Raw genomic sequence first — 26,482 nt, 5'->3', positions numbered from 1 at the left:
TTTGGTAGCAGATTCAAAAGACCTAGGAGCTGAAAGCAAACGGATAAGGTCTGTGATATAAGATGGGGCCTGCTCATAAGAGCCTTAAAAACAATCAGCAGGATCTTAAACTTAATCCTAAAGTGGACAGGAAGCAAGTGAAGTAGAACTGGGGTGATATGATCAGGCTTTTTAGTACCAGCCAACAGTCTCGCAGGTGCATTCTGGACCATCTACAAGCGTGTTAGTAAGGACTGGGGAAGAACTAGGTATAGAGACTTGCAATAGTCCAGTTGTGATGTACTGTAATAAAGGTGTGGATAACTTTTTCCAGATCATGGAAAGACAGAAATGATTTGAGTTTGGAAATAATTCTTAACTGGTAGTAGCTATTTTAAAGAACAGAACTGATTTGTTAGTCAAAGCAGAGCTCAAGGATAAGACCCAGGTTTTTTGCATGTGACTTTACATATGGGGTGAGGTGTCCTAACCTGCTGGTGAGTTTTGTCGCTGTTAAACTGGAGGACATGATTTGCCATCCAGCCTTTAATATACTCTAGTTCAGCTGTAGGGAATCCCTGGAGTTTAATGGGAGATAAAGCTGCGAATCGTCAGCATAGAACTGAAAGTAGATGTTATATTTCCTAATAAGTGGGAGCATGTACAAACAGAGGAGAACTGGCCCTAGGGTGGATCCCTGATGGTTTTTTAAATCTTTAAATCTATTTATTATTCGTGGATCGTCTACTGTACACGCCCCTTTGAATGAGCGGTTAATGCCGAAACGATAGCGTATTAGAACGAGCTCCCACTGCAGTCTAGACCAGTGAAAAGAGCACACTGTTACGACACGGCCGGCAGATGGCACTGCGGCGCGGTTTCTAAGTGGACACGTGACTTTGTTTTGGTTCATGCTCTTCCTGCTTGAGTATTGGATTATGTGTGAGGATGTCTTTGATTTGCCTCAGGTGTCCATGGTTTAGTTTAATTATGTTGGCTATTTAAACCCCTCGTGTGGCTGAGCACTTAGCGCAATATTATTATTTGTAACGTAGATGGCAGTGTGATCGATATGGGTGTTAACGGTGTAGCATGTTTGTTTAGCATGTTAGCGGTCTCATTTCCATGTCCTGTTTCCTGCCTCGACTTTAGTCTCATGTTTACTCTCGTATCTAATTCCGTGAAGACCGCGTTCCCTGTGTTTGGTTTTGTTTGTTTGCTTATTAATAAAGACAGCGCTCCTGCGCTTACTTCCTGACTCCAAAGCCCTGTGTGTATCGTTACACACACGGGTTAGGTTACTGCTGGAAGTTTTCAAAGCAGAAGCTCCACCCATATCAGGTTGTGTTTTGTCCGAACTGTGAGGTGAGTATAAACAGAGAGAACACACTGAGACACACAGCTTTAATCATCACTCGCTTTATGTAAGTAACTTCACTGACATTTATTTAAAATTACTATAACCTGACACTTATGTAGACTATATGGAGTTAAATTCAGGAATGAAAATAAATCCAGATTCTGCTGCTTGAAAACAGATCAGGAGTGCATTTAAAAGAACACGGAGAAACATGGAGATTATTAGAGGGTTAAAGCAGGGGTGGGCGATTATTTTTTCCATGGGGCCATATGAGAAACAGAAAATATTGTGAAGGGCTGGACCAAAAGGCTGAACTCAATTCTGCATAATATTAATTGTATTTCTTTATAAAAAGCAGTAAATAGCACTGTTTTGACAAGCTGATAAGCTTGGTAAGAGTTTATGATTAATCAATGAAAAAGTGAGGTTGCCTTACAAAAAATGTCATTTATTCAATCAAATTTCCCAAAACAATGGTAAACAAAATGTGAACATTTTTACCATTTGTGACTTATCATTTTCAGTCGCATTCACCCCAAAACACATTTTGTTTCATGTACTGTTGGAAAGAGATTCTTGTCTTTCTAAAGACATAACATTGTCTTTGTACTCCAAATATTAAGCAAGATACATCATATTGTAATAATGATTGTCACTGAACTGATTTTGAGAAAAAGGCCTCCAAAGAAAATGTCCCAGTTCCCTGCTAGTTGGTGCCTTTAAATGCCTACATTTGTAGTCTAACCACCTCATTTGGTGTTTTTCAGTTCTTTTTTTTTCTTGTTTAATGAGAGAAATCTAGTCCCTGTTGGGCTTTAACGAGTGCATCAAAGTCAGGTTGAATGTCTGAGGTGGAGATGCGAAGCACAGCTGACAGATGAGCATCAGTGAGGGAGGATCTATACCTGGATTTGGCAAACTTCATCACTGAGAATGTTTGTTCACCTATGTAGGTAGAGCCAAAGAGAACCATCATCTTCTGAGCATGTCTCCTCATGTTTGGAAAGTTATCCTCCTTGAGAGAAGAGTAAAAATCCAGCAGTGCTTAAAGTGCTCTGCTAGTACTGCTTCAGACTGCAGGTCAATGAATTCCAGCTGAACATCACTGGGTGCATTATCCACACTGCAGGTAAAGGGAGAGGAAATCAAGTGCATCTCATCCTCGATTGTTCTGAGATCTTCAAATCGCCTTGAAAACTCAACATGCCTTGCTCCTAACATGAATGAGTACCTGTGGAGGTGATCAGCTGATGGTGACTTCTTTCAGGGTTTGCATGTGAGTGAGTGTTGCTCTCCAGTTGGCTTGAAAGAAACTGCAACTTTCTCATAAAAGTCTTCACCAGGCTGTGCATTTCATGAACAAAAATGCCCTTGCCTTGTAGTTTGGTGTTTAGTTCATTCATCAGTGCAGTCACATCAACAGATGCAAAATCTGCCATCCAGTCCTCATCTGAGAGCTCTGGGATGCCTTTGCCTTTCTTCTCACAAAACTCTCGAATCTCTGCTTTCAGGTCCCAAACTCTTTTTAGCATTTTGCCCAGGCTGAGCCATCTGACAGCTGTGTGGTAGCCGATGTCACTATGTTCAGTCTCATGCTCCTCCAAAAGTAAAACGAACTGTCTGTGATTCAATGCTCGTGCCCTGATGTTAACTATTTTAGTTACATCAATGACATGGTTAATTTTTAGCACTGATTTGCACAACACATGCTGATGTATAATACAATGCAAAATTACCAATTTCTGATCTGCGTCAATTTCAGTCACTTTATCTTGCATACATTTCAAAAGTCCGACATTTTTCCCTCTTAGATTTGGACAACCATCCGTTGTGACTCCTGCCAGCCTTTCCCATTTCAGTCCCAGCGTCTCCATGCATGTCTTTACCTCCATGAGAAGATCGCTCCCTGTCGTCGCCCCTTTCATTGGCCGCATTGCTGCCAGCTCCTCCGTAATCTTGAAGTCCGTTATCCCACGGACAAATACAAGTAACTGGGTGGCGTCACGAACATCAACACTCTCGTCTAAAGCCAAGGAGAAAGTCAAAACTTCCCACCTCATGTTGCAGCTGAAGCTCCAAATTCCCTGCAATGTCCTCGATCCTTCTCGTCATGGTTCGCCTGGACAGCGGGACTTGCTCAAATGCTCCTTTTTTCAGGGCATATTAGTGCTGCAGAGTCCACCAAGCACTCTTTGACAAACTCCCCCTCCGAGAATGGCTTACTGTTTTTAGCGATTTTGTGGGATATCTCAAAGCTGATCTTGGTTGCTGCATCCCTGGATGTGTGAAGCTTGGTAAAAAAGCCTTGCTGCTGTTGTAGCTTAGCTAGCAAAGCTTCCAATGTCCGTGCCCTTTCAGCATCAGTCAAGGTTTTTGTATTTCTCTGCGTGTTTCATCTCAAAATGCCGACTCAAATTGTAATCCTTAAACACGGCGATCTGCTCTCCGCAAACTAAACACATGGCTTTACCTCCAACTTCAATAAATAAATACTTAGCAGTCTTTTTTTTTTTTTTTTTTTTTTTTTTTTGAGAAAACCCTGGATTCGGCATCTACCCCCTTTTTTTTTTTTTTTTTTTTTTTTTTTTTTTAGCATGAGCGAATATTTTTGAGGGCTAAAATCGCCTTGTGCCCTGCTTGTGTAGATTCAATCATGCGCACGTATTGATTTACGTATTGCGTCATTATGCACATGAATAAAAAACAATTTCAAAATAAAAGCAGTGCAGCTTTAGTCCATGCATGAGGTAAAATGTTTATTTTGTAATTTCCAATTAACCTCACTCGGGCCGGTCAGAGTCAACCAAAGGGCCGTATGTGGGCCGTACAATGCCCAGGTCTGGGTTAAAGTATCTAACTCTTACCTCATTATATTAATACAGCGTTTTATCCCCAATCTACAGATTTTATACAATTATTAAAATGGATTCATTTCCAGATGTGCCTTTTAGAAGTGGAAATGAAGACAAAGCCAAGGTTACTATGTATTACCAAGGTTCAGACCCAATAAGTATGACTTTTGATAAGTTATTTTTCACCCCATTATGCAGCTAAATACTACGTCAGACTCTCAGCATGTGAAGAATTTCAAAAATGGAAAAACAAAAAAAACATCTGCAAGTAGAGCATCGCCAAAATGGCAGGTCTTGTGGGGTGTCCCTGGGATGCAGTGGTTACTACCTACCAAAAGATGACTGACCGCTATCCACCACCGAAAGCTCCTACAATGGGAATGTGATCAGAACTGGACCATGGAGCAATGGTAGAAGGTGGCCTGGTCTGATGAATCACATTTTCTTTTACATCATGTGCATATAGGGTGTGCCTGTGTCATTTACCTGTGTAAGAGATGGCAGCAGGATGCACTATGGGAAGAAGGAGAGCTGGTGGATGCAGTGTGATGCTCTGGGCAATGTTCTGCTGGGAAACCTTGGGTCCTGCTTTCATGTGGGTGTTACTTTGACACATACCACCTACCTAAACATTGTTCCAGACCGAGTACACCCCTTCATGGTAACAGTGTTCCCTAATATCAGTGACCTCTTTCAGCAGGATAATGCCCCCTGACACACTGCAAACATTGTTCAGGAACGGTTTGAGGAACATGAGAGAGAGTTCAAGGTGTTGACTCGGCCTCCATTTTCCCCAGATTTCAATCCCGGTCCACTATCTGTAGGATGTGCTGGGCAAAAAAAGTCTGATCCACGGAGGCCCCACCTCACAACTTATAGGACTTAAAGGATCTGCTGCTTCAGATCCTTTAAGGTGCTGCTACACCTTCAGAGGTCTTGGAGTCCATGCCTTGAGTCAGCTGTTTTGGTGGCACAAGTGGAACTACCCAATATTAGGCAGGTGGTTTTAATGTTATGGCTGATCGATGATACAGAATTATATTTATTAGCAAATGAGCAGATAAACTTGACATGCATATCTAGATCTAAAGATAAAGGTTTTTAGTAGCCAGTAGTTCCCAGTTCCTGATATCATAGTTCTACTCGGCCAGGGAAAGAATTTTGATTACTCCAAACAGTTTGACCGTAATGGGCCAACGAACAGAAAGCAAAGCCACCAAACAGGAAGTGAGGTTGTATCTCTGCAAGGACTTTGCACACTGACACAAAACTTGGTAGACATCGTTAAGACCATGACTTAAAGCTATGCAACAAATTTTGTGACAGTACCACCTACTGATCAAAAGTTACAATAACATGATAAAATGCTTACTTCTAACTGCCATTTTTGCTATTTCTCCTCCAAATTTTGTCCAATCTTCACCAAATTTGGTTCACATCATCTCCAGACCTGTCTGAAAAAAATTCATCAAAGTAATGTTGATATTCACAACTGTGCTCCTGTAAAGTGCTGACAAATGCAAAAAAACAGGATGTGTATCTCAGCAATGCATCTATCACCATGAAAATGGGTAAGTATCTTCAGGAACATGCCTGGAAAATACCTAAGGTGGTGCAGTCACAAAACCTCTTCTGATCAAGAACTGTAACAACTTTCTTTTTTTATATAGTTTGAAGAATTTGTGCTAAATTCAGTTCTTTTTTCTTATAATTCCCTGTTAAATGTGGAAGCGAATACACTTCCTTTTGTATTTCCTGACCATCTTTTGTCAAATTTTTTCACTGCTGCTCCAACAAATTATACCCAATCAACACCAAATTTGGCATCCATCATCTTCAGACCAACCCGGACAAAAGGTATCGAAATAATTTTTAATCCAACAAACAATTTGTCTGTAATGGGCCAATTAACTTAAATTTCAATTCAATTTTATTTATATAGTGCTTTTTACAATGGACATTATCTCAAAGCAGCTTTACAGAAACATATAAACACAGGATACATGTGTAAATGTGTGAATTTATCCAAATTGAGCAAGCCGGTGGAGACTGTCTCCCTAAGATGTAAAGAGGAAGAAACCTTGAGAGGAACCAGACTCCGAAGGGAACCCATCCTCATCTGGGTAACAACAGATAGTGTAAAAGTAAAGAAAAGTTCATTATGGTTTAATATCAAGTCTGTTTGTATAACTAGTCCCCTGTTCAAAGGAGACCCGAATGCAAATCTGCATGTTGTAATTGCAGTCCCGGGGCCTTAGAAGCAACCGTAGTCCCAGCAACCACAGTGAGTGTGTCCATCTGGAATTGGAGTAGATGATAGTTCCATCCAGAGGCAGGGCATCTGGACGGATCAGGCAGGTCCGGAGAGCAGAAAGGATCACAATCGGTAGTATCTCCATAAAATCATGTGTGGCTCGACAGAAGGCGAGAGGGAGGTAAAGAGAGGGAGAAATTTTTAGTTAAGACTGTGTACTTTGCGTAAAAGTCTACTCATGGTAGACTTGAGTAAACAAATGCGTTTTAAGCCTAGAGTTAAACACTGAGACTGTTAATAAGCATCCAATGTCTAATGACCTTTACACATTCATACACTTTATTAAGCTGCTGTCTGTCATCTGGCTTCGCTGAAATATACAACTGTGTATCATCAGCATAACAGTGGAAGATAATTCCATGTTTACGAATAATTTGACCTAGAGGTAGCTTGTATAAAGTAAAAAGCAGTGGACCTAAAACAGAACCTTGTGGAACACCAAATTTAACATCAATATGCGTGGAGAAGTCAGCATTTACATCTACGAACTGATAACGATTGGTCAAATAAGACCTGAGCCAGGAGAGGACTGTTCCCTTAATGCCAACAACATTTTCTAGTCTACCAAGGAGAATAGTATGATCTATAGTATCAAAAGCTGCACTAAGGTCAAGTAACACAAGCAACTAGAGACACAACCCTGATCAGAGGTCAGTAGTAGGTCATTTACTACTTTAACCAGCACTGTCTGTGCTATGATGAGGTCTAAATCCTGACTGATACATTTCATGAATGTTGTTCCTATGCAAGTATGAGCATAGCTGCTGTGCTACAAGCTTTTTTAAGATCTTGGAGATAAAGAGGAGATTTGATATAGGTCTATAGCTGGAACAGGTTTTTTTTTATCAGGGGTTTAATAACTGCTAATTTAAGTGATTTAGGTACATAGCCAGTGCTAAGGGAAGAATTTATTATATTTAGAAGCGGTTAAATTACTCCAGGACAAATCTGTTTAAAGAAACATGTAGGTAAAGGATCTAGTATACAAGTTGATGATTTTGTTGAAGAGATTAATGAAGTTAATTTGGTCTCTCTAAGGGGAGTAAAACATTCTAATCGTTCATCTGATAGTTATATTTTCAGCTACAGGGTTAGTTATAAAATTGTCTGGTTTTAATTTAATTGCCTGAATTTCACATCGAAATATTTTTAACTTTACCAATGAAAAAATCCATGAAATTGCTGTTTAATGATTGTGTGCTTCTTTCTGTAGTGGTTTTATTCCTAGTTAATTTTGCTAACGTGTTGAATAGAAATCTCGAATTGTTAAGGTGGAGAGAGAGACTTTTCTAGCAGCACTAAGAGATTTTCTACAGTTCAGGAGGCTCTACTTCCATGCTGTTTGAAATACTACCAATTTGGTTTGATGCCATTTACGTTCTAATTGTCGAATGGTCTGTTTAAAGGTACGTGTTTGATTGTTATACCAGGGTGCTAGCTTTTTCTCTGTAATTTTCTTTTGAGTGGAACCACTCTATCTAGCATGTAGTGGAGCGTTGACTCTAACCATTCAGTCGCCTGATCGAGTTCTATCGGATCAGACGGTGATCCAAATCTAATTGATGTCTCTGGGAGGTTATTGATGAAGCTCGGTGCAGTAGCTGATGTGAAAGTACGTTTTACGCGGTGGCGAGGTGGAAATATTATGATCAATATGTATTTTGAAAGAGATAAGATAATGGTTTGAGACAACTTCAGACTGCTGGAAAAATTACAATATTTTCTATATTTAATCCGTATGTTAGTATGAGGTCAAAAGTGTGACCACCATTATGAATAGGTCTGATTATGTTCTGATTAACCCTTACTGAATCTAAGATGGACACAACCGCTGTTCTCAGATGGTCTTCTGGGTTATCAAAACGAATATTAAAATCACAGATGATTAATGCTTTATCTACATAAACAACCAGATTTGAGATAAAATATGCAAATTCACTATGGAATTCAGTTTATGGGCCTGGGGGTCTCTAAATAATAATTAGAGGATTGACATACATAAGTTATACTGGTAAAAAGAACTTCAAAAGAGTTGAATTTATGACTAGGTTTTTGTGTGACACCTAGATTTTGACTATGGATGAGTACAACCCCTCCTCCTCTTCCAGTTAAACGAGGCTGATGTATATAACTGTATCCAGGAGGACTGGCTTCATTTAATGCTATGTACTCACTTGGTTTAATCCAAGTTTCCATTAAACATATAAATATAAAATGACATGACATGACACTGCTTTGGCCCATTGCTGTGATAAGTCAACATGTCCGCCATATTGATCCGGGCAAAACTGCCATTAACAAATAGAAGTAAATGGAGGAGCTGTGTTTTTTTCTGGATAAAAAGCACAATAATGTTTACATTTTTCAAACAATTTCAATAGTTTATTCTCTGTGGAGTACAAAAAAAAGTTCTGTCTCCAGTTACTTAGAATCTCAATAGTTAGACTTGGAAAATTATTCCTTGTTATAAGGAATTGTGAAAACTCAGTCTTGTCAAGGAAATTTTTTGGCTTATTTTTCTTGGTTAATAAATGACATCTCTATTGTAATATTACATTAAATGTGCAAAAAAGTTTTTTTTTCATTGTGGAAATGGATTTTTCTGTCTTCAACCCCATCTTTTAGCTTTTCTTGTGCACCAGGTCAGAATTCTATTAACAAACCGCGTTCATTTTTAAATACTGAAATGAAAAATGTAAATAGTTTGTCGAAGTAATAATAATATTTGACCATCATTATGCCAAAATGGAACAAAATCGGCAAATACAAATCAAATTGTGAGACACTAGCAGTCAGTCTGCTTTCAGTATTTTATTGGCAATAAAAGAATACAGATATATTCCAAAACGGACAATTACAAAGATCATTATAAGAGAATCCTTTATGGATCCAGTAAAACATTTACAGTTACAGCGGTAAAAACATTTATGTGATGATGGTTGTCACGTAATGTAGGCGCAGGACAGAAGCAAGTGCAGGTATGGCAGTTTAATCAAACAATAAGAAGTCCAAAGGATTAGGCAGAAATCAAAGTACAAGGCAAGGGTCAAACAATCAGGCAAACAGGCTAAACTAGGCAGGGCAGAGAATCCAGGTCAACAGAGTAAACAAAGTCAATAACCAGAAAAGCAAACGCGATATAAGGCTTGGAAATAAGACGGAGACTAATCAACTAAGCGTAATATCTCTCAAAGTTATTGTGTCTCTGTATGCTGTAGAGTGAGTGTGTGTGAGATTGGTAACAGCTGTGTGTGATTAGAACTCCGGAGAAGGTGAACATGTGCGTGTTGTAAGTGTAGTCCTCTTCGGCCATGTTTGTAGTTCGTGGTGCTTCCTGGGAAATGGAGTTGCTGGTTTGCTGTGATATGACAATGGTGGTGGTAATAATAATAATAATAATAATAATAACAACGAGCCACGATTTGATGACATGCTATTAAATGATTATAGCCTATCTGAAGACAAGTAGTTTAGCTTCATCTCTAATCCTGACAGTCTGACCTGTCCTGTCAAAGTCCTCCATCTTGAAGCGCTCACTGCACAGCACAGAGGACTACACTTCCCACACACACACGCAAATCAGAAAATGGACTGATTTCACACGTTTTTGATTCCAGATCTGAAACTAGAAGTGTAAATATAGAGTCTTTTGTTAGTCATGACAGAGCAGACTGAAGAATTGATGGATTATGAAAATTCAGGTGCTGTATCACTTTTGATAATTGAAAACTTTAACTTTCCTTATTGTATTAAATGTGCTGTATAATGTATAATTAAAGTGAGAGAGATAAACAAAACCCAATGCAGATTCAGTAGAAATGTGATAAGAATACACAGTAGTAAAGGACAGAGAGATGAAATGGAAATAGATATAAAAAAGAAATGGCACAAAAAGATGCCATAAATAGATCAGATTTTATGGGTAAATCCAGGCATCAAATGCTTGATATATTACACTTGTTCATGAGCAAATATTACTGTAAAAATCACATCAATGCAAATTTTCAAGGAAAAAATCAGGAGTTGAATCCTGAAGTCAGTCGATTCAAAGATCAGGACCAGGACCTACCATCAGTAGAGTCCGACACGGCCACAGTTACACAGGTTGTTTAAAGAATTAATTGAAAGTGATTGTCATTCCTGCCTAATAAATACTAATCACATCTAATTAAACTTCGCTATGTCTGGGTAATAACATGGATGTCTACTACCAACCTGAAAACAAGAAAATGTCACATAGAACTCAGCTTGTAGAACAAACATAACATCAGATTCTAAGGGCTGTATACAGAGTTAGAATACACACTGGCAGTGAGAATTTAATACTGAAATTACACACGTCAGTACTCAGACATAAATACAGACCTTAGAAGTTATGAGTTACACACATGGGGTTAGTCTTAAACAGAGGTGTGTCAGTTACACTCAATTCTGATCTTGATCTATACTAATCAATATGAATAACATCTAAACAAGTCTAATCATGTTTATTATTGAGTTATGTGAGGTATGTTTGGGTAATAACACAGACATTTACTAACAACCAGAAAGCATTAAAGTCTGGTGTGAGGAGCAGTATTAGTACTAAGTCCAGTGTCACTGTCTGACAGTTTAATTTAAAAAAACGTCATATGCCATGCTGAAATTTATGTTTTGGCTGTAAACACACTCTGGAATATTACATACTGTATATACCCTCACAGGGCACTTTATTAGGAACACTACACTAATACTGGGTAGCGCCTCCCTTTGCTCTCTAAACAGCCTCAATTCTTCATGGCATGGATTCCACAAGATGCTGGAAATGTTCATTTGAGATTCTGCTCCATGTTGACATGATGACATCACACAGTTCCTGCAGATATTTCAGGAGCATGTTCATGCTGCGAATCTCCCGTTGTACCCCATCCCAAAGGTGTTTTACTGGATTAAGATCCGGTGACTGGGAAAGCCACAGAAGAACACTGAACTCATCATCATGTTCATGAAACCAGTTTGAGACGACTTTAGCTTTGTGACATGGTGCATTATCATGCTGGAAGTAGCCATTAGAAGATGGTAAATTGTGGCCATGAAGGGATGCACACGGTCAGCAATAATACTCAAATACACTGGGGCATTAAAGTGGAGGAGACATCTTAATCAGAGATGTCACTTATCTTGAGAAGTGACTTATTTATGGATAAAATGCGCTGTAAGCATAGCATATATATGTTTCATATTAGTCCTTTTCTTATTTCTTATTCTTTTTTTTTTTATTTTTCATTTTTAAATTGTCTTGTTTTTAAGGTTACATTATTACATTTGACACTAAATGGTGTGAACTACATGCAGGTGATTTTAATAATCTGAATGTGGAGCTCAGAAAATCCACTTAAGCAGCTGCGTAACCCAACTCTGAATGCCAGCAACTTTCCTCATGTAATATATTTACATAATTTTTGGACTTTAGTTGCTGAATGCAGTCATTAGGCTTAAAATGAATTAATGGACTGGGTTAATAAGACATGCATGGACATTAATGCTGTATCTGTCACAGGGCCCTGAAACGATGGACACGGACACTGTAGAGCCTGAACCTACATCATCCAGCAGTGGAAATCAAGCAGTGACCACTTTCATTACTACACAACCTAGCAGGAGTCACACCCAACATCTTCGCCAAACTCCTCCTAGACACTACCTGTATCAGGTTCATTTCTTTATTTTCATAATCAGATATTGTTACGATACAGGACTCAAGACAGGAAGTAAGCGCAGGAGTGCAGTCTTTATTTGCCACTTCAATAAACACACGAGGAGGCGGGAAACCAGGTCTAAACAGAAAACTCGAGCAAAGAGCATGAAACTTAACAGGGTGTGGAAACTCTACCACATTTAACTAACTTAAACAGTTCTCCTTTAACTAGAAACGAGGCAGGAAACACTCCTCTAATTATGGCATGAACCCATCTAACTGTGGCCTGAACACACCATTTAAAGCATGACATAAACACTCTCAACTATGACATGGCATAAATTAAGGAACAGGAAACAGACAGAGCATGGCAACATCACGACCTGGCACCATTATTCATTCCGTCGTCTTCTCTGATAGTCCTTTCACCATTAGTCCTCTCTCCGCTTTACTTTACTTGAAGTCAATACTTTAATGCCGCGCGATGTGCGCAGCAACGCAAGGGGTTTAAGTAATCAAAATAATCACGCTTGAGTACAGACAGCTGGAACCAATTACAAGACACCCCCGAACATAAACCAATACTGGAACAGGAAGAGAACAAAACCAAAACAAAGGCACATGTCCGTATACTAGAGCTCAGTCTCATGCACGCGTGCTCTCTGAAGCCGCGCTGCAGTGCCATATGCTGGCGAGGGCGTAACAGAAATCTCATAACTTGTTCTGTTATAGTATAAATGGTATGTATCTGTCACTATGATGAAAAATTCTCCATTACTTATTTATTTTAAATTACTAAGGGACAATTTTAGATCGTATCAATTTACCCCAAAAATATATTTATAAATTTACTATGATATCGTTAAATAACTCTGAAAATGACTAAAAAAAATAAATAACTTGGAGTGTAGACTTAGTGTGTCTTTTTGTCTAGACGTCCTCATCAGCATCTAAGAGTTCTGATACAACACGCAAGAAACGTCAAGTAAACCTCCTGAGGGGAAATTCTGTTAATGAGAAGGTGGTAAATATCAAATTTAGTCATGATGTAGTGGACATTTATCAGCAGATGAGAAGATAAAACACGACCCTCATACTGAGATGATAAAGAACCAGGTTTTTAATCTGCATTAACCAAGCACACCTGGATAAATCTGTTAATGCAGGAGCTAAATATTTATATTAAAAATGTTTCTCACTGGTGCTGTTCATTTCATTTCAAACGTTGATCATCTCATGATATTGCATATTATTTAATACAACTCACTGCCAATGATTATGCATTTTTCTTTGTTAAAGAAAAAACCTCATAATTTTTATGAGTTTATAGTTACATTACACTTACGGCATTTGGCAGATGCCCTTATCCAGAGTGAATTACATTCATCTGTTTTACACATTTGAGCAGATGAGGGTCAAGGGCCTTGCTGAAGGGTCCAGCAGTGGCAGCTTGGCAGGATTTGAGCTCACGAGCAGTAAATATGCTGGAGATTCAGAGATGTACCATCAGTATGCTCTGAAAGCGTAGGCAGCTTGATCAGTAAAAGCCTGTAGAGACTGTTTCTCTAAATATGTAAATATTTACTCTAAATATGATCATGGGAATTCTGCGAATGTTACAACATTTATTCCTGCTTTCTTTAATACATCAGGATACAACAAATCATGATGAGCCAAAACCCTCAGCACCTCCAGATGTTGCAAAGGTTTATGTGCAAGTGGACTGGCCAGAGGAAATACCTGAGAGATGGAAAAATCACCTGCAAAGAGCTCTTCAGACCTGGTGTACCTCTGAACTAAAAGAGAAATGCAGTGTTAATGTAGTTCAGCTTTTAGGTGATGAACGCACTGCAGAGGTGGAGATAACGCCATCAACTGGTGAGAAATTGCATTTATTTATTTGTTGCAGTTCTGAAAACTGTAATTTATTAGGAATAATCAGCAAATTTGTCATTTATATTTTATACTTAATGTGTTTTCCCCATTTCTTAGCAGCTTTGAAGAATATAAAAACTTCAAAGTTAACATTCAAGCAGCTTGATAAAAGCACCACAGTACACTTCCAGGACCATGAACCTGTGTCTGGGAATAAGTTTTCCAGTCCAAAGGTAAATCTGTGTGAAAACTTTCCTGTTCTTAATAATGAAACTAGGGAATAAGCACAAATTTTCATTTATCATTATCATTTTCATTATCAAGGTTGTGTCCCAACCTTTATGGAACTGGGGTTGTATTTATGTATATTGACACTGATTATATCTAAACTGATCAAGTGCACAAATTTGCTGTCGAACTTAATTTTACAAACTCAAACAAAATTTCCACTGACTTTGTGGGAAAATCCACTTTTTTGGTGGAAAACACAAGAAGAGAACTTCCTCTCATGGCAAAGTGTGCAAAATATTGACACGTAATGGTTTCTAGGCCATTTTCTGTGGCATTAAGATTTTTTAAAACAGTTCCTTATGACATGATAAGAATGATATCAGTCCACACAAACCATAGTCCTAGAGATTTAAACATTATAATTAGAGTTCTATAATTTGGCTATCAATACAATTGTATAAATTTACATTTCCCTATTTATTAGGTGAACATGACTGATACAGAATCAATTCCACCTGAGCTCATGAAGGCTGCAGGAGCTGCTTCTAATGTCCCACGACACACTGAGAGGCCAGGAGCTTCACGCACTCTTACTGTCCCTCCCTTTCTGTTCTGGTACCTGAGTCAAGCTTACAGGAAGGAGCTGGAACTAATTGAGAATGAGTCTGGAGTTAAAATACATGCAGAAACTTCAGTCTCATTCTCTGCTGAGAAAGCTAATGAGAAGCGTGAGAGTGATTCTGTGAGCAGAGCTACTCAGGCCTTTACTGCTCTTGTCCAGAATACTATAAAGAATTTCAAATCTGTTTCTGTCCCTCAAACACACATGGAGTCTGACATTATGAAAGAGACACTGCGTATTATTCCAAATGAACAGCACAAGATCATGTTAAGCATGTCAGCAAATAACTACCTGCTGTTTGGACCAGAAGAAATTACATCAATGGTTGAGAAACGGTTAAATTTGGAACCAACATCATTCAGCTACAACAAGTCGCACAACATGGAGACTGACACCAAGCAGTGGGGGACATCAGGAAATTGGAGTTCAACACAGACCTCTCAGACCTTGGACATGGACATCAGAAACACTCAAGCTCCAGTTGAGATGGATGAGGCACACTGGAAACTGATGATGTTTGCGTTTGAGAAGCAGCTTTGTGAGATCGAAAAGAAATACGGAGTCCGGTTTGATGTTGAATCTGTCCAAGGCTCGATTAAGGTGTCAGCACGGTCCAGAGGAACTCATCAGGTTAATCTTGAAACTCACGCCCTCAGAGCCTTAACTCATCTCTACCAAAAGGTAGTTACATCAGCGGTCACCTGTGATCTTAAAGATTCTTCCTACACTGAGAAGGTGTCCCAGGCATTTGAGAGAATTTGCTCTCGACACAGCTGTGTTGGTAGAGGAGAAAGAAACGGAAGCTGGAAACTTTTTGGACTGCCAAAGCATCTCGTTCCTGCTATAGCGGACATTGAGAAGCTTATTGGACATCCAGTATTTGATGACAAGACGAAGCAAATGCTCGGCTATGCGTGGGATTTTCCACAGGCAAGTGGATTTCAGAGGGGACAGATGGGGATGGATGTGATGAGAGGGGCACATGGTACTGACCTGAGAGGTGGAAAAGAGGATTTTGATTTCAACCAAGGGTTCCAAAATAAAGCAAAAGAAAATGTTAAAGTAAATGAAGAAGATAAATGTCCCATTTGCCTGGATATATTTACTCAAAAAAGAAAAGTGAAATGTGGTCATGAGTTCTGCAAAGAGTGTCTGAAACAGTTAATAAAGATCAGTGGAGAAATTTGCCCTTTGTGTAAGAAAATCTTTGGGATATTAAAAGGAAACCAGCCTGATGGAACAATGGAGGTCCAACATTACAAACATACAGACCTACCTGGCTTTCCTCGATGTGGCACAATTATAATTTCTTACCACATACCAGATGGTATTCAGACGGTAAGAGAACATTAAGATTTATTTTCTTAATTATTATTAACAATACAAGTTCATCTGCCATTTGTTAGCTGTGGAAAAAAAGGAAACTCATTAGATCAGAGTGATTTCTTGGTAAAATCCAACAGTGATATTAATTTAAACACTTATCAACCTGTACTTGAGGTGATACAGTACCTGTAAAGGAAGTCAGTGAAGGCACGTTGAACCTGTGTCTCCTCAATAATAATGTAGTTTACATAACAATAGTAATAAAATTACTGTGAGCAGGTAATACAGGTTTTATGACGTAACTACAGCGTATTACAAAGCATACCTGTGTTTATTTTTAGTTAAATGTTCTACACTGTCTTTTCTTTCTCTTACATCTCTAATCCCGTTTTGTACAACTTTATTATTCAGCATGAACATCCAAACCCTGGAAAACCTTACTACGGGACTCAACGCACTGCGTACTTACCGGACAACGCTGAAGGAAACCATGTGCTGAACCTGCTGAGAAGGGCTTTTGATCAGAAACTCATCTTTACTGTTGCAACTGTCACAAAAAATGAAGGAGAAGATGTGGTTACCTGGAGTGACATTCATCACAAAACGAGTACATCTGGTGGACCGGAGTGGTAAGGAAAAGTTGAGACATTGTACTTTGTAGTATATTACACTTACACACACCTAAGCACATGTATACTGTACTATATAATAACGAAGAAGTAATTTCTTCTTTCCACAGTTATGGCTATCCTGACCCGAACTACTTAAAAAGAGTGAAAGAAGAGCTGAAGGCCAAAGGCATCGAGTGAGGATTAAAAATACAGAATTCTGAATTTTACTCATAGCTTGAATACTTTCACATAGAAAAGAAGGTTGTGGAGTCATAAAGAATACTAAAATGAATCTTACATTTAACTACGTGTAATTTACGGTGATGGAAGGTACAGTGAAGCATAAAACCAATCGTACACAATTTCACATCTTTATATACAGTAAATTGTTGTGGTTTTGGTTTTGTGTGACGTTAGATACTGGAATGGTGAGCAGTCAAAACAAAGTAAGATAAAATAGGTCACAAAGTTTATAAATAAAAACCGGTCACAATGCTTATGAAAATGTCTAAAATTTTGATGAATGATTTACTTTTTTCAATAAAAAAAAGGTACCAGAATTGTTAATGCCAACAAATTTACATTATTATTCCAAATAAATGGCAACAATGTGGGGAAAAAGGTGGGGAAAGAGCCTATGACTTGGGCGGGGCAGTGGGTAGATGGGCAGGAGAAGAGCCCAGGATGTGGGCAGGGCAGTGGGTAGATGGGCAGGGGAAGAGCCCAGGATGTGGGCGGGGCAGTGTGTAGATGGGTGGGAGAAGAGCCCAGGACGTTGGCAGGACAGTGAGTAGATGGGTGGGAGAAGAGCCCAGGATGTGGGCGGGGTAGTGGGTAAGATGGGCGGGAGAAGGGCCCAGGATGTGGGCGGGGCAGTGGGTAGATGGGCGGGATAAGAGTCCAGGATGGGGCGGGAGGGTGGAGTCAATCCTGGTGGTTTTTACGTATTAGCAAGAAGCAAGAGATGGAGTGGGAAGGAATTTTTAAACAATAAAATCAGAAAGGACAAACATTTCTACTGAATAATTAAATAAAATGCTGAAACAATACAGGTTTAAGATCTTTTATTTATAACAAATGTTATTCAGTTTGTAAAGTACTCCAGCAAATACATGACCTTTATTTCAGAACTATGTTTGGGCCTTCATGCATTCTGTACTATAAAAGCTGTCATTTTTAAAAAGAAAATACGACACATTAAAAATAAAAACGCATGAATTACAGTTAGCAACAGTTCTGAAAGTCACGTGATTACTGTGTCCAGGGCTTAACATCTGCAGAAGGAGGAAGGAGATTTTTCTCTTTTACTGTTTGTTTGTGTAACATGAATCTGACATTTCACAAAATCAAAACGACCGAACAAAAAAAAAAGCGAGAAAGGTACATGAATCTATAAAGATGTGTCACAAACTTCCCATTTTCAAGACTGTGATTTTGTGAATTAAGCTCGAACGTGTAAGCGACTAACTGCGGAAAAAAATACACAGTGTTCTGTAAATGTATATTTCTACAATGTGTGTACCATAAAAGCTTACGCAGCGTATAGACAATCCTCAAATCCTTAAAGTTTAGATGGACAGAATAAAATAAAGAAACAGTAAATATGAAGGTGATGTTTGTCTCGCTCTCTCTCACACACACACACACACACACACACACACATCATTAATATTCGGTTTGTCCTAAAAACAACATTTATTTAAACTGGAGCTTGGCTCTGACCTGCGCGCACACAATACTGAGATGGAACAATATTCTTTCTCTATACAATTCATACAAAAATAAAAATTAAAACTGTTCCAATTTATTTCTTCTTCTTTTTTAAATCTTTTATTTCTGCACAGAGGTAGTGGCTATTAAGGTAAAAGGTGGGGGTGAAAATAAAAATAACGTAGAAAATTGTTGCTTTTTTCTCTCTGTTTGTTCCGATCTGAAGAATCTTGTAAGAACAAACTATAATACTGCGTCACGTACAAACGTAGTCCTTCATTTTGTACATTTTACACACTGTGTTCGCGCCGAACAGCTGATTCTCCTCCTGGGGCTTTGCTTTTCGTTTCTATTCTTTTCTTTTTTCGTTTTCATAAAAGGCAAAATGGGTGCGTTTTGAATGACACGGACCGTAAAAATGGACAACGAGTCTATGCTAACGCTTCCACTAGCGGCTCGTCGTCTCCTCGTGATAGCAGCTCCTTCTTTTCGTCCGTACTCGCCAGTGAATTACGGCTGGTTTGGGCTCCCATGTAGAGCGAGGAGTACACCGGATTCGTGAAGTTAGTCGGCTAAAAAGAAAAAAACAACTCATTCATTATTATTCCAGGAAAATGTCGGGAAGCTGCGAAAGCAAAAGCTGAAAGCAAAGCTCAGTGCTAGCTTAAAGGAGCACGGTGAATTAGCACAAAGTAGCATTAGCAGGTTAGTCAGCTATTTTTCCATGTTTCCATTTGGATCATTTCTTATTAGTCTTTGAATTAGTCTTTACTTCTTGAGCATGAGTCATTGAATTATCACAAATAATCACACAGATCAGAATCTCAGAGCTTATTGTTATGTGATTTCCGTTGCGTAAAAGATTCATTTTAATTCATTTCTGCTAAGCATTTAAATAAAAGTAAAAAAAAAACAAAAAAAAACACAACAACTGCTATAACACTACATGTCTATCTCATCTCTATATACAGCATTAAGGCTGAATTAGCATATGATTTTTTTTTTTTTTAGCAATTAGCATTGTGATTCTCACTGCAACACTGCTTGCTTTAAAAGCAGAATAAATTCTATAAACAAGTAAATAAAAATAAATAAATAAATAAATAAAGAACTTGCCGGTTCTGAGTCCTGTGTGGAATCTTTAAATGAGGGACTTTTAGGAAATGTCTGAGTGACATACAAAATCAGATTGCGATGTATTCATATTTTGTATATTTTTATGTACGCATATACAATCAAGTTCCATCGACATCGTCAAAAAACACAGTTTAAATTTTGTATAAAAATATATAGCGTTTTAGCCGTGACGTCACTCCACATCAAACATTTCAGTGTTGTTCTCCGTTTATGTAAACCCCAAACCTCAGCTCCGGTTTTACCAGCATGTCTCACCTTGTCTGGATCGAGCGTGAAATCCGAATCCAGAAGTTCTCCCACGTCGTCGTCTTGCTCTCCGTCGTAAATTTTATACGCCGGATTTCCGATTTCGACGTTCATGGCTCCGTTTGTCATTCTCTGGTGCTGGAATCCTTTAGCGCTGAAAGTTAAAAAGGTAGAAGGTTTTGAATTCAGGATCAACTCGACAATGCAAACCTTCACATCGTACACAACAATACAGCCGCAACACAAGGGAGCGCCACCACAAACAGCGGAAAAGCCTCAATTCAAGGAAACGCCGACAAAAAACACAGCACTCATCAAAATACAGAGACACAGACCATGAAGTCCGAGTGAACTGGTTATATTTTATTATAAAATTGTATTAATTTATTCACTTTAATTAAACTAAAGCTGGGCTTCATCACAGGACCTTTAGCTTTAGAGCTGCGGTGTGAGACGGTGAACGAGTATTTCTTATTATAACATTACAATAAACCAAATATAAGATTATTAAAGTTATTTCGAGACATTATAAGCTTTACATTTTCTTATTCTATTGACAGATAAATAATAAATGCGCAAAATGAGAAAAAAAAAACTTATGCCAATAGAACATTTACTACTAAATTAGTTTAAAAAAAGGGCTAGGAATAGGTTTAATGATCTTATATTTGGTTTACGCAAATCTTCTAATAGGAAATACAGACCATATCTGCTTCATATCCACATCATCGCTTCCAGCCAATCAGATTTTATTACTAAATAAAAGGTTTTATTACTAAATAAAGATAAAAAGCTGATGCAATAAAAGCAGTTCTTGGTCGAGACGTATAAACAGCGCTGCTGTTATTTTCTTGTTTTGATAAACGGGTTCAAAAAGATGACATGTCCTCCATAAAGTACAGCACAGTGGGATACACAGGATCTGACTGGTTCTCAGATGAACTCTGGAGATGGATGTAAGACAGTAGATCGGTGCTATAGTTCAGCTTTACACCACAATGGAGACAGGAACAGGAAATAATAATCACAGAAACACACTTTAAAACCAACGAAAGACGGAAAAGAGAGAAAGAAAGAGACGTGAAGGGGAACGGAAGGTCTAACGATTGTTACCGCGGCCAATTCGAGCCAAATTTGTCAGACCTGAGGAGAAGAGAAGAGGCTGTTACTGGAGGAAGAGGGAGGTGAAAGGTTTTGGATGGAGTGAGATTAGATTTGGACTTTAATAAAACATTAAGAAAAGGAGAAACAGAATGAGACGTGATTCAGAGAAGAATTTTAGAGTTAAAGTTAGTTAATGACTGCAAGAGTGTGTGTGAATCTCAGAAAAATATATACACACACTACATTTCCACATGTTAGTAAAAATAATTACATATTCAAAATATATATTCTGCATGTGGTAGAATATGCAAATTAGCTGTAAACAGGAACACACTCACCCTCGCGTCCTCTTTCTGTACCACAGAAAACCAGCAGCGAGCAGCAACGCCAGTAATACCAGAATAATCACGGGAACGACAATAGACGCTGTGCCTACACACACACACATACAGATTTAATTCTTCTTCTTCTTATTCAGAGTGCAGTGTAACACACTCAGGGGAAAGTGCTATCCGCCCTCTTCCGCATACATGAGCTCACAGACGCTCACCATCAGCTAGTGTCTCTGTGATTTTATATAATAACTGGTCCACATTACAATCTCTTCAATTAATTACCCAATAATATCGAATAATAATCAATTCATAAATAAATAAGTCTACAGTTTGATCCATTAATGAATTTAAAAGGAAGGTGTTATGAAATATACTTCAAACCCGATCTTGATGTACAATAATATCAGGCCGAGTGAATAAACACACTTACGGTTACTGGACTCGGTGTTGGCGGTGGTGTCGTGGGTTTCACACTGAAGCCCCTCCCACCCAGGTGGACACCTTACAGGTAAAAATGAAACATTAACACATAAGTGTGTGTACAGGACATCAGGGAAATATACTGGGTAGTGTTGTGTGTTAATGCGGAAATGTTATGAAGGTGTGTGTGTGTGTGTGTGTTACACACTTGCACTGAGGCAGGTTAGCAGCACTGAGAGAACACTGTCCGTTAGTGCAGTATCCGTCACACGTGTAGCAGCTCGGCTGAATCCGGCCATTGGGACAGCTTTCACATCACGTTTACACAAATACGTTTATAATTATATAAAACATTTACAACACACACACACACACACACATTACACATACATTTACAAACAGGATCGGCATCGTTATTAGCATTAGCAGTATTCAAATACAGTATTTATGAGGATTTTTAATTCATCAATAATTCAAGATCAACTGCACTGAAGATGGATTATTTAAAAAAAGTTTTTATAAACATAGTCAGGACCTGATTAACATTAAATCATAAAAAAAACAGTCTTCATGCTAGTGTTATATCCGTAAAATGATATATTCTACACTGAAGAAATCATAGAGAAAGCTATCAGTATCATGGATTGAAGAGAGCATTGAGCTCAGTGTTACAGCTTCAGAACTGAACTTCATGCAGGAATTAAAGGTGAAATATAATAAATAATATTTTATACGGTATGTAAAATTACACCAAAAGTAAAAATCTGACATCATGACACAGGTTTATGTTCATATTTGTTTACTGTAATTGAATTATACACATCAGAGTTTTCTCTAAAAATATTTTAATAAAGAGTTTATATGTGCATGTGAAATCTCCTATAAACCCGTGTGTGTGTGCGTGTGTGTGCGTGTGTGTGTGTGTGTGCGCGTGTACCGGCACATGACGTCAGTGTTAGTGTTGATGCAGCTTCCTCCGTGGCAGAAATGACATTTATCCACTCCACATCTTCTGCCGATGAATCGAGGAGAACAGAGACACTGAACAGCTCCGTCTCCGTCCTGAACACACGTCCCGCCGTTCTCACACGACTCCTCACACACTCCTGAAAAGAATTAACACTCAATTATACTTCATAAAACATTCGCCTCAAACTCTTTAGCACAGAGTTAATATCAATTATGGATATCAGTAGCATCCAGTTTGCTGTAATGAATATTAATGAGCTGAAACTGTGTCACGTAGCGCTTCTAAACATATTACTACAGAATGAAAATAATGAAAGGATTGTTTTTCTTTCTCTTCTTATATTTGGCTCTACAGCACACTATAACACTGTAACTGTTTTTATTTTGTTTGTTTGTTTATTCATGGAGTGAATTGAGAAAGTGAAAGCAGTTGTGTTTTACATTTTAAAGGTGTGGCTGTGAAACTCACTGTATTGGCATTGATCACCCAGGAAGTGGGCGGGGCATCTGCAGATGGGCTGATTTCCTCTGTTGACGGTGCAGTTTCCTCCATTCTGGCAGTAACCGTGGCAGGTACGCAGATTGCAGTTTGGACCTGTGAAACCCGGACGACAGCGACAAGTCGGAGAACCTGATGGAGAACAAAGGGGAAAAAATGAATAAAAAGAAAACAGCTGGGCATCAACAGTAAATGAAATATAAACACAGATAAATAATTGAAAAGCACTACTAGATTAGAACTAAACCACACTGCTTATTTGTCTGTGGGAACAGTAAGCCCCGCCTCTTTCCTATTTTCATTGGCTACCATGCTTAACCAATCACAATCACCAGAAAGAGAAAGCGACAGAGAGTGAGTGAGTGAGAGAGAGAGATAGAGAGAGAGACACACACACACACACACACACACACGGAATATATGTGTAAAGATCGCCCTCTGCTGTCTACGAGCTGAACTACAATAAATGTTTCTGTTTAAATTAAAAGGGGCAGGTTCTAATTTTCAGGATGGAAGCCTGAAACTATCGTACCAGATCACTGGTGTGGCTGAAGGAAACATTACGGTTCTGTAGGAGAACACAGAGACGAGGTGTACCTGTGGGCGAGGCCATGCAGGTTCCTCCGTTCTGACAGTAATCCCGACATTGATTAATCTCACACTTCTCTCCTCCATAGTTCGGCTGACAGCGACACTTCTGCTGCTTCCTCACATTCAACACACAGCTGCCTCCGTTCTGACACTGCAGAGTGCACACGCCACCTGGAGCTGAGAGAGAGAGAGAGAGTCAGAGAGAGAGAGACAGAGAGAGAGAGAGACAAGAAGAGAGAGAGAGAGAGGAGAGAGAGAGAGAGCGAGAGAGAGAGACATGAAGAGAGACATGAGGAGAGAGACATAAACATTATTACATAATTCAGACTTCTCAAAGTTTGCTTTATAGTTGCTCATGTCCCGGTGTTTTTGTTGATGTGTGTGTGTGTGTGTGTGTGTGTGTGTATGTATGTGTATGTATGTGTGTGTGTGTGTGTGTGTGTGTGTGTGTGTGTGTGTGTGTGTGTGTGTGTATGTATGTGTATGTGTGTGTGTGTGTGTGTGTGTGTATATGTGTGTGTGTGTGCGTGCGTGTATGTGTGTGTTGTCGGATGGTGGTGTGTGTGTGTGTATAAAGTCGTGACTCACACACGCTGGTAGGTGCAGGAATCTCTACACATGTGCCGTTGTCCAAAGCGTGACCATTAGGGCAGGTACACACCGGACCACTGGGACTCAGCAAACACAACCACTCACACTTCTTTCTGTCACATGGGTTCATCACTGACACACACACACACACACACACACACACACACACAAAAGTCATTTAATTTTTAGTAAGAATTACTGACGGCAAATATTGAATATATTTAAATGCATAATCTACTCTGTCAAGTCTCAGAGTAAATAATTGTATTGTCTGATTAAAATAGTCGAAAACATTATTTTATTTCTGGGTGTGTACTCACTCTCGGGTTGTTTGTACGTGTGATACAGCACCAGGTCCGTGGCGTGGTTCATGCCGGTGGTCAGGTTCTCCACAGTACCTTTCCCAAACTTATTCACACGGAACACAAAGCTGTCGTGGTAGGTGATGCCGTAAATGTAGTCCTCAAACACGTCGATGCTGAACGGGTGGTGCAGGTCTGTGTGTGTGTGCGTGTGTGTGTGAGAGCGAGAGAGAGAAAGAGAGTGTAAGACAAAACAAAAAAGATAAAATATTTGCATAAATTAATATAATTATTATTAATGACAATTACAATCATTCAAATCACACCATTTAAAACATTATACTTTAAAAAAAAAAAAATATATATATATATATTCAGATATTATTGCTAATTACTATAACGATAAAATTTTAAGATTATTAATAGGATCTTTCCTTTCTTGTCTTTTATCATCTTTTTTTATTATTATTATTCTTTTTTTTTTTAAATATTCAGAGGAATGTTTATGACGTATTATTCAGGATATTTTCAGACATAAATTCAGAAGGAAATGGATCTGGAACACAAACGGAACTGTTTCTGATGCTGTTGACGGCGATGACCCGATCCGTCCCGTTCAGTCTCACGCTGCTGATCACCGAGAGCTTCGCGTCGGCCCAATAAAGACGCTCGTTAAAGTAATCAACCGCCAGACCTGAGGATTCAATTATCATTCGTTATCCTCAACAGGTACGACACACACCCGAGACCAACCCACTCGACTTTAACATGTATGATGAAATAAAATTTATATTACTGTTATTTTTGTGTGTGTGTGTGTGTGTGTGTGTGTGTTTAAACCTGTTGGCCACTGGATGTTTTCATGAATCAGAGTCTCTCTCATTGTGCCGTCCATCGCAGCTTTTTCAATTTTAGGATGATTTCCCCAATCCGCCCAGTACATCGTCCTGTTTCACACACACACACACACACACACACACACACACACACACACACTGCAAATTACAATAAATTGTTTAAATAATGAAGTTAAATATTAGTTAGCCAGTTTCTTAACAAATGATTAAAATCATATTAAAGATCATTTAAAATGAATCAAATTACATGAAATCTTTAAATAGAAAACTTTAAAATGTTAAAATATTATCAGATGGAAATGATCATTTTGTAAACTGAAAAAAACCCTACTCGGTAAAATGGTTACAATAGACTGTTAAGCAAAAAAAAACAAACACTTTATATATTTGTATTTAAGGACGATGTAAATGGATGAAAATGGAATTATAGAATGTTATATAATAATTATACAGCAATTAGTTCTGATGTAATCCTTACCTTAACATTTTTATTACACTAATTTATCATGAAAGTAATAAAAAAAACTTTAGCTGATATTATTAGCTGATATTAACATACCAGTGTTATTTAAACAAACATACATGAATATGAAGTTTATATATAATCATTATACAAGTCTAAGATAATAAATTATTTTAGTATTTTTATTAAGAGGTAAAAGTTGTATTTTGTCTCCTCTCACCCCCGCATGGGATCGACCACAATAGCGTACGGCTCGTCGATCATTCCCGAGATCAGAGTTTTCCGATGAAGTCCGTTCATCTGAGCAACTTCGATGACATCACGACCCGAATCGGTCCAGTACAGGTTTCCAGCCACCCAATCGACCGCGATACCACGTGGCATCTTCAGATTCGGGATCTAAAAAGAGCC

At 38.6% G+C, this 26,482-nt stretch overlaps 2 protein-coding genes across 4 annotated transcripts in view; one reads left to right on the top strand and one right to left on the bottom strand.

The window, feature by feature from the left end:
* Positions 1-863: 863 nt before the first annotated feature.
* Positions 864-17,490, top strand: dtx3lb.2 (deltex E3 ubiquitin ligase 3L b, tandem duplicate 2). Of its 3 annotated transcripts, none has more exons than XM_053653305.1 (7): positions 864-1,403; positions 12,045-12,197; positions 13,835-14,060; positions 14,175-14,290; positions 14,773-16,248; positions 16,648-16,865; positions 16,976-17,490. In XM_053653305.1, the coding sequence occupies exons 2-7, from the start codon at positions 12,057-12,059 to the stop codon at positions 17,043-17,045; spliced, it is 2,247 nt and encodes a 748-aa protein (XP_053509280.1). In that variant the 5' UTR covers positions 864-1,403; positions 12,045-12,056; the 3' UTR covers positions 17,046-17,490. The 3 variants fall into 3 exon arrangements, with proteins under 3 accessions (XP_053509280.1, XP_053509279.1, XP_053509278.1); XM_053653304.1 differs by lacking the exon at positions 864-1,403 and adding an exon at positions 3,923-4,786 and having other exon boundaries at positions 14,178-14,290; XM_053653303.1 differs by lacking the exon at positions 864-1,403 and adding an exon at positions 3,923-4,786.
* Positions 17,491-17,896: 406 nt separating this feature from the next.
* The window catches only part of lrp1aa (low density lipoprotein receptor-related protein 1Aa), a 104,186-nt gene continuing 95,600 nt past the window's right edge, over positions 17,897-26,482 (bottom strand). Inside the window, exons 77-89 of the mRNA XM_053653475.1 lie at positions 26,292-26,470; positions 25,592-25,698; positions 25,326-25,445; positions 24,770-24,946; positions 24,447-24,581; positions 23,865-24,035; positions 23,238-23,399; positions 22,737-22,905; positions 22,008-22,106; positions 21,810-21,880; positions 21,383-21,476; positions 19,950-20,094; positions 17,897-19,129 (exon numbers count right to left, since the gene is read on the bottom strand). Coding sequence (XP_053509450.1) covers positions 18,989-19,129; positions 19,950-20,094; positions 21,383-21,476; positions 21,810-21,880; positions 22,008-22,106; positions 22,737-22,905; positions 23,238-23,399; positions 23,865-24,035; positions 24,447-24,581; positions 24,770-24,946; positions 25,326-25,445; positions 25,592-25,698; positions 26,292-26,470 — 1,770 coding nt within the window. The 3' untranslated portion in view covers positions 17,897-18,988. The remainder of the gene's footprint in view (positions 19,130-19,949; positions 20,095-21,382; positions 21,477-21,809; positions 21,881-22,007; positions 22,107-22,736; positions 22,906-23,237; positions 23,400-23,864; positions 24,036-24,446; positions 24,582-24,769; positions 24,947-25,325; positions 25,446-25,591; positions 25,699-26,291; positions 26,471-26,482) is intronic.

The sequence above is a fragment of the Ictalurus furcatus genome, chromosome 21 (genome assembly GCF_023375685.1).
Source record: "Ictalurus furcatus strain D&B chromosome 21, Billie_1.0, whole genome shotgun sequence".
In the NCBI taxonomy this organism is placed as follows: Eukaryota; Metazoa; Chordata; class Actinopteri; order Siluriformes; family Ictaluridae; genus Ictalurus; species Ictalurus furcatus.
This window is presented reverse-complemented; position numbering and strand designations above follow the sequence as displayed.

What these genes read in the sequence shown, in the direction of transcription:
- dtx3lb.2 (XM_053653303.1), top strand. Translation starts at nt 4,700, where the DNA reads ATGCACTATGGGAAGAAGGAGAGCTGGTGGATGCAGTGTGATGCTCTG. An exon ending in ATAAGTTTTCCAGTCCAAAG is followed by an intron (nt 14,291 to 14,772) that starts GTAAATCTGTGT and finishes CCTATTTATTAG; the next exon opens with GTGAACATGACTGATACAGA. An exon ending in TACCAGATGGTATTCAGACG is followed by an intron (nt 16,249 to 16,647) that starts GTAAGAGAACAT and finishes TTTATTATTCAG; the next exon opens with CATGAACATCCAAACCCTGG.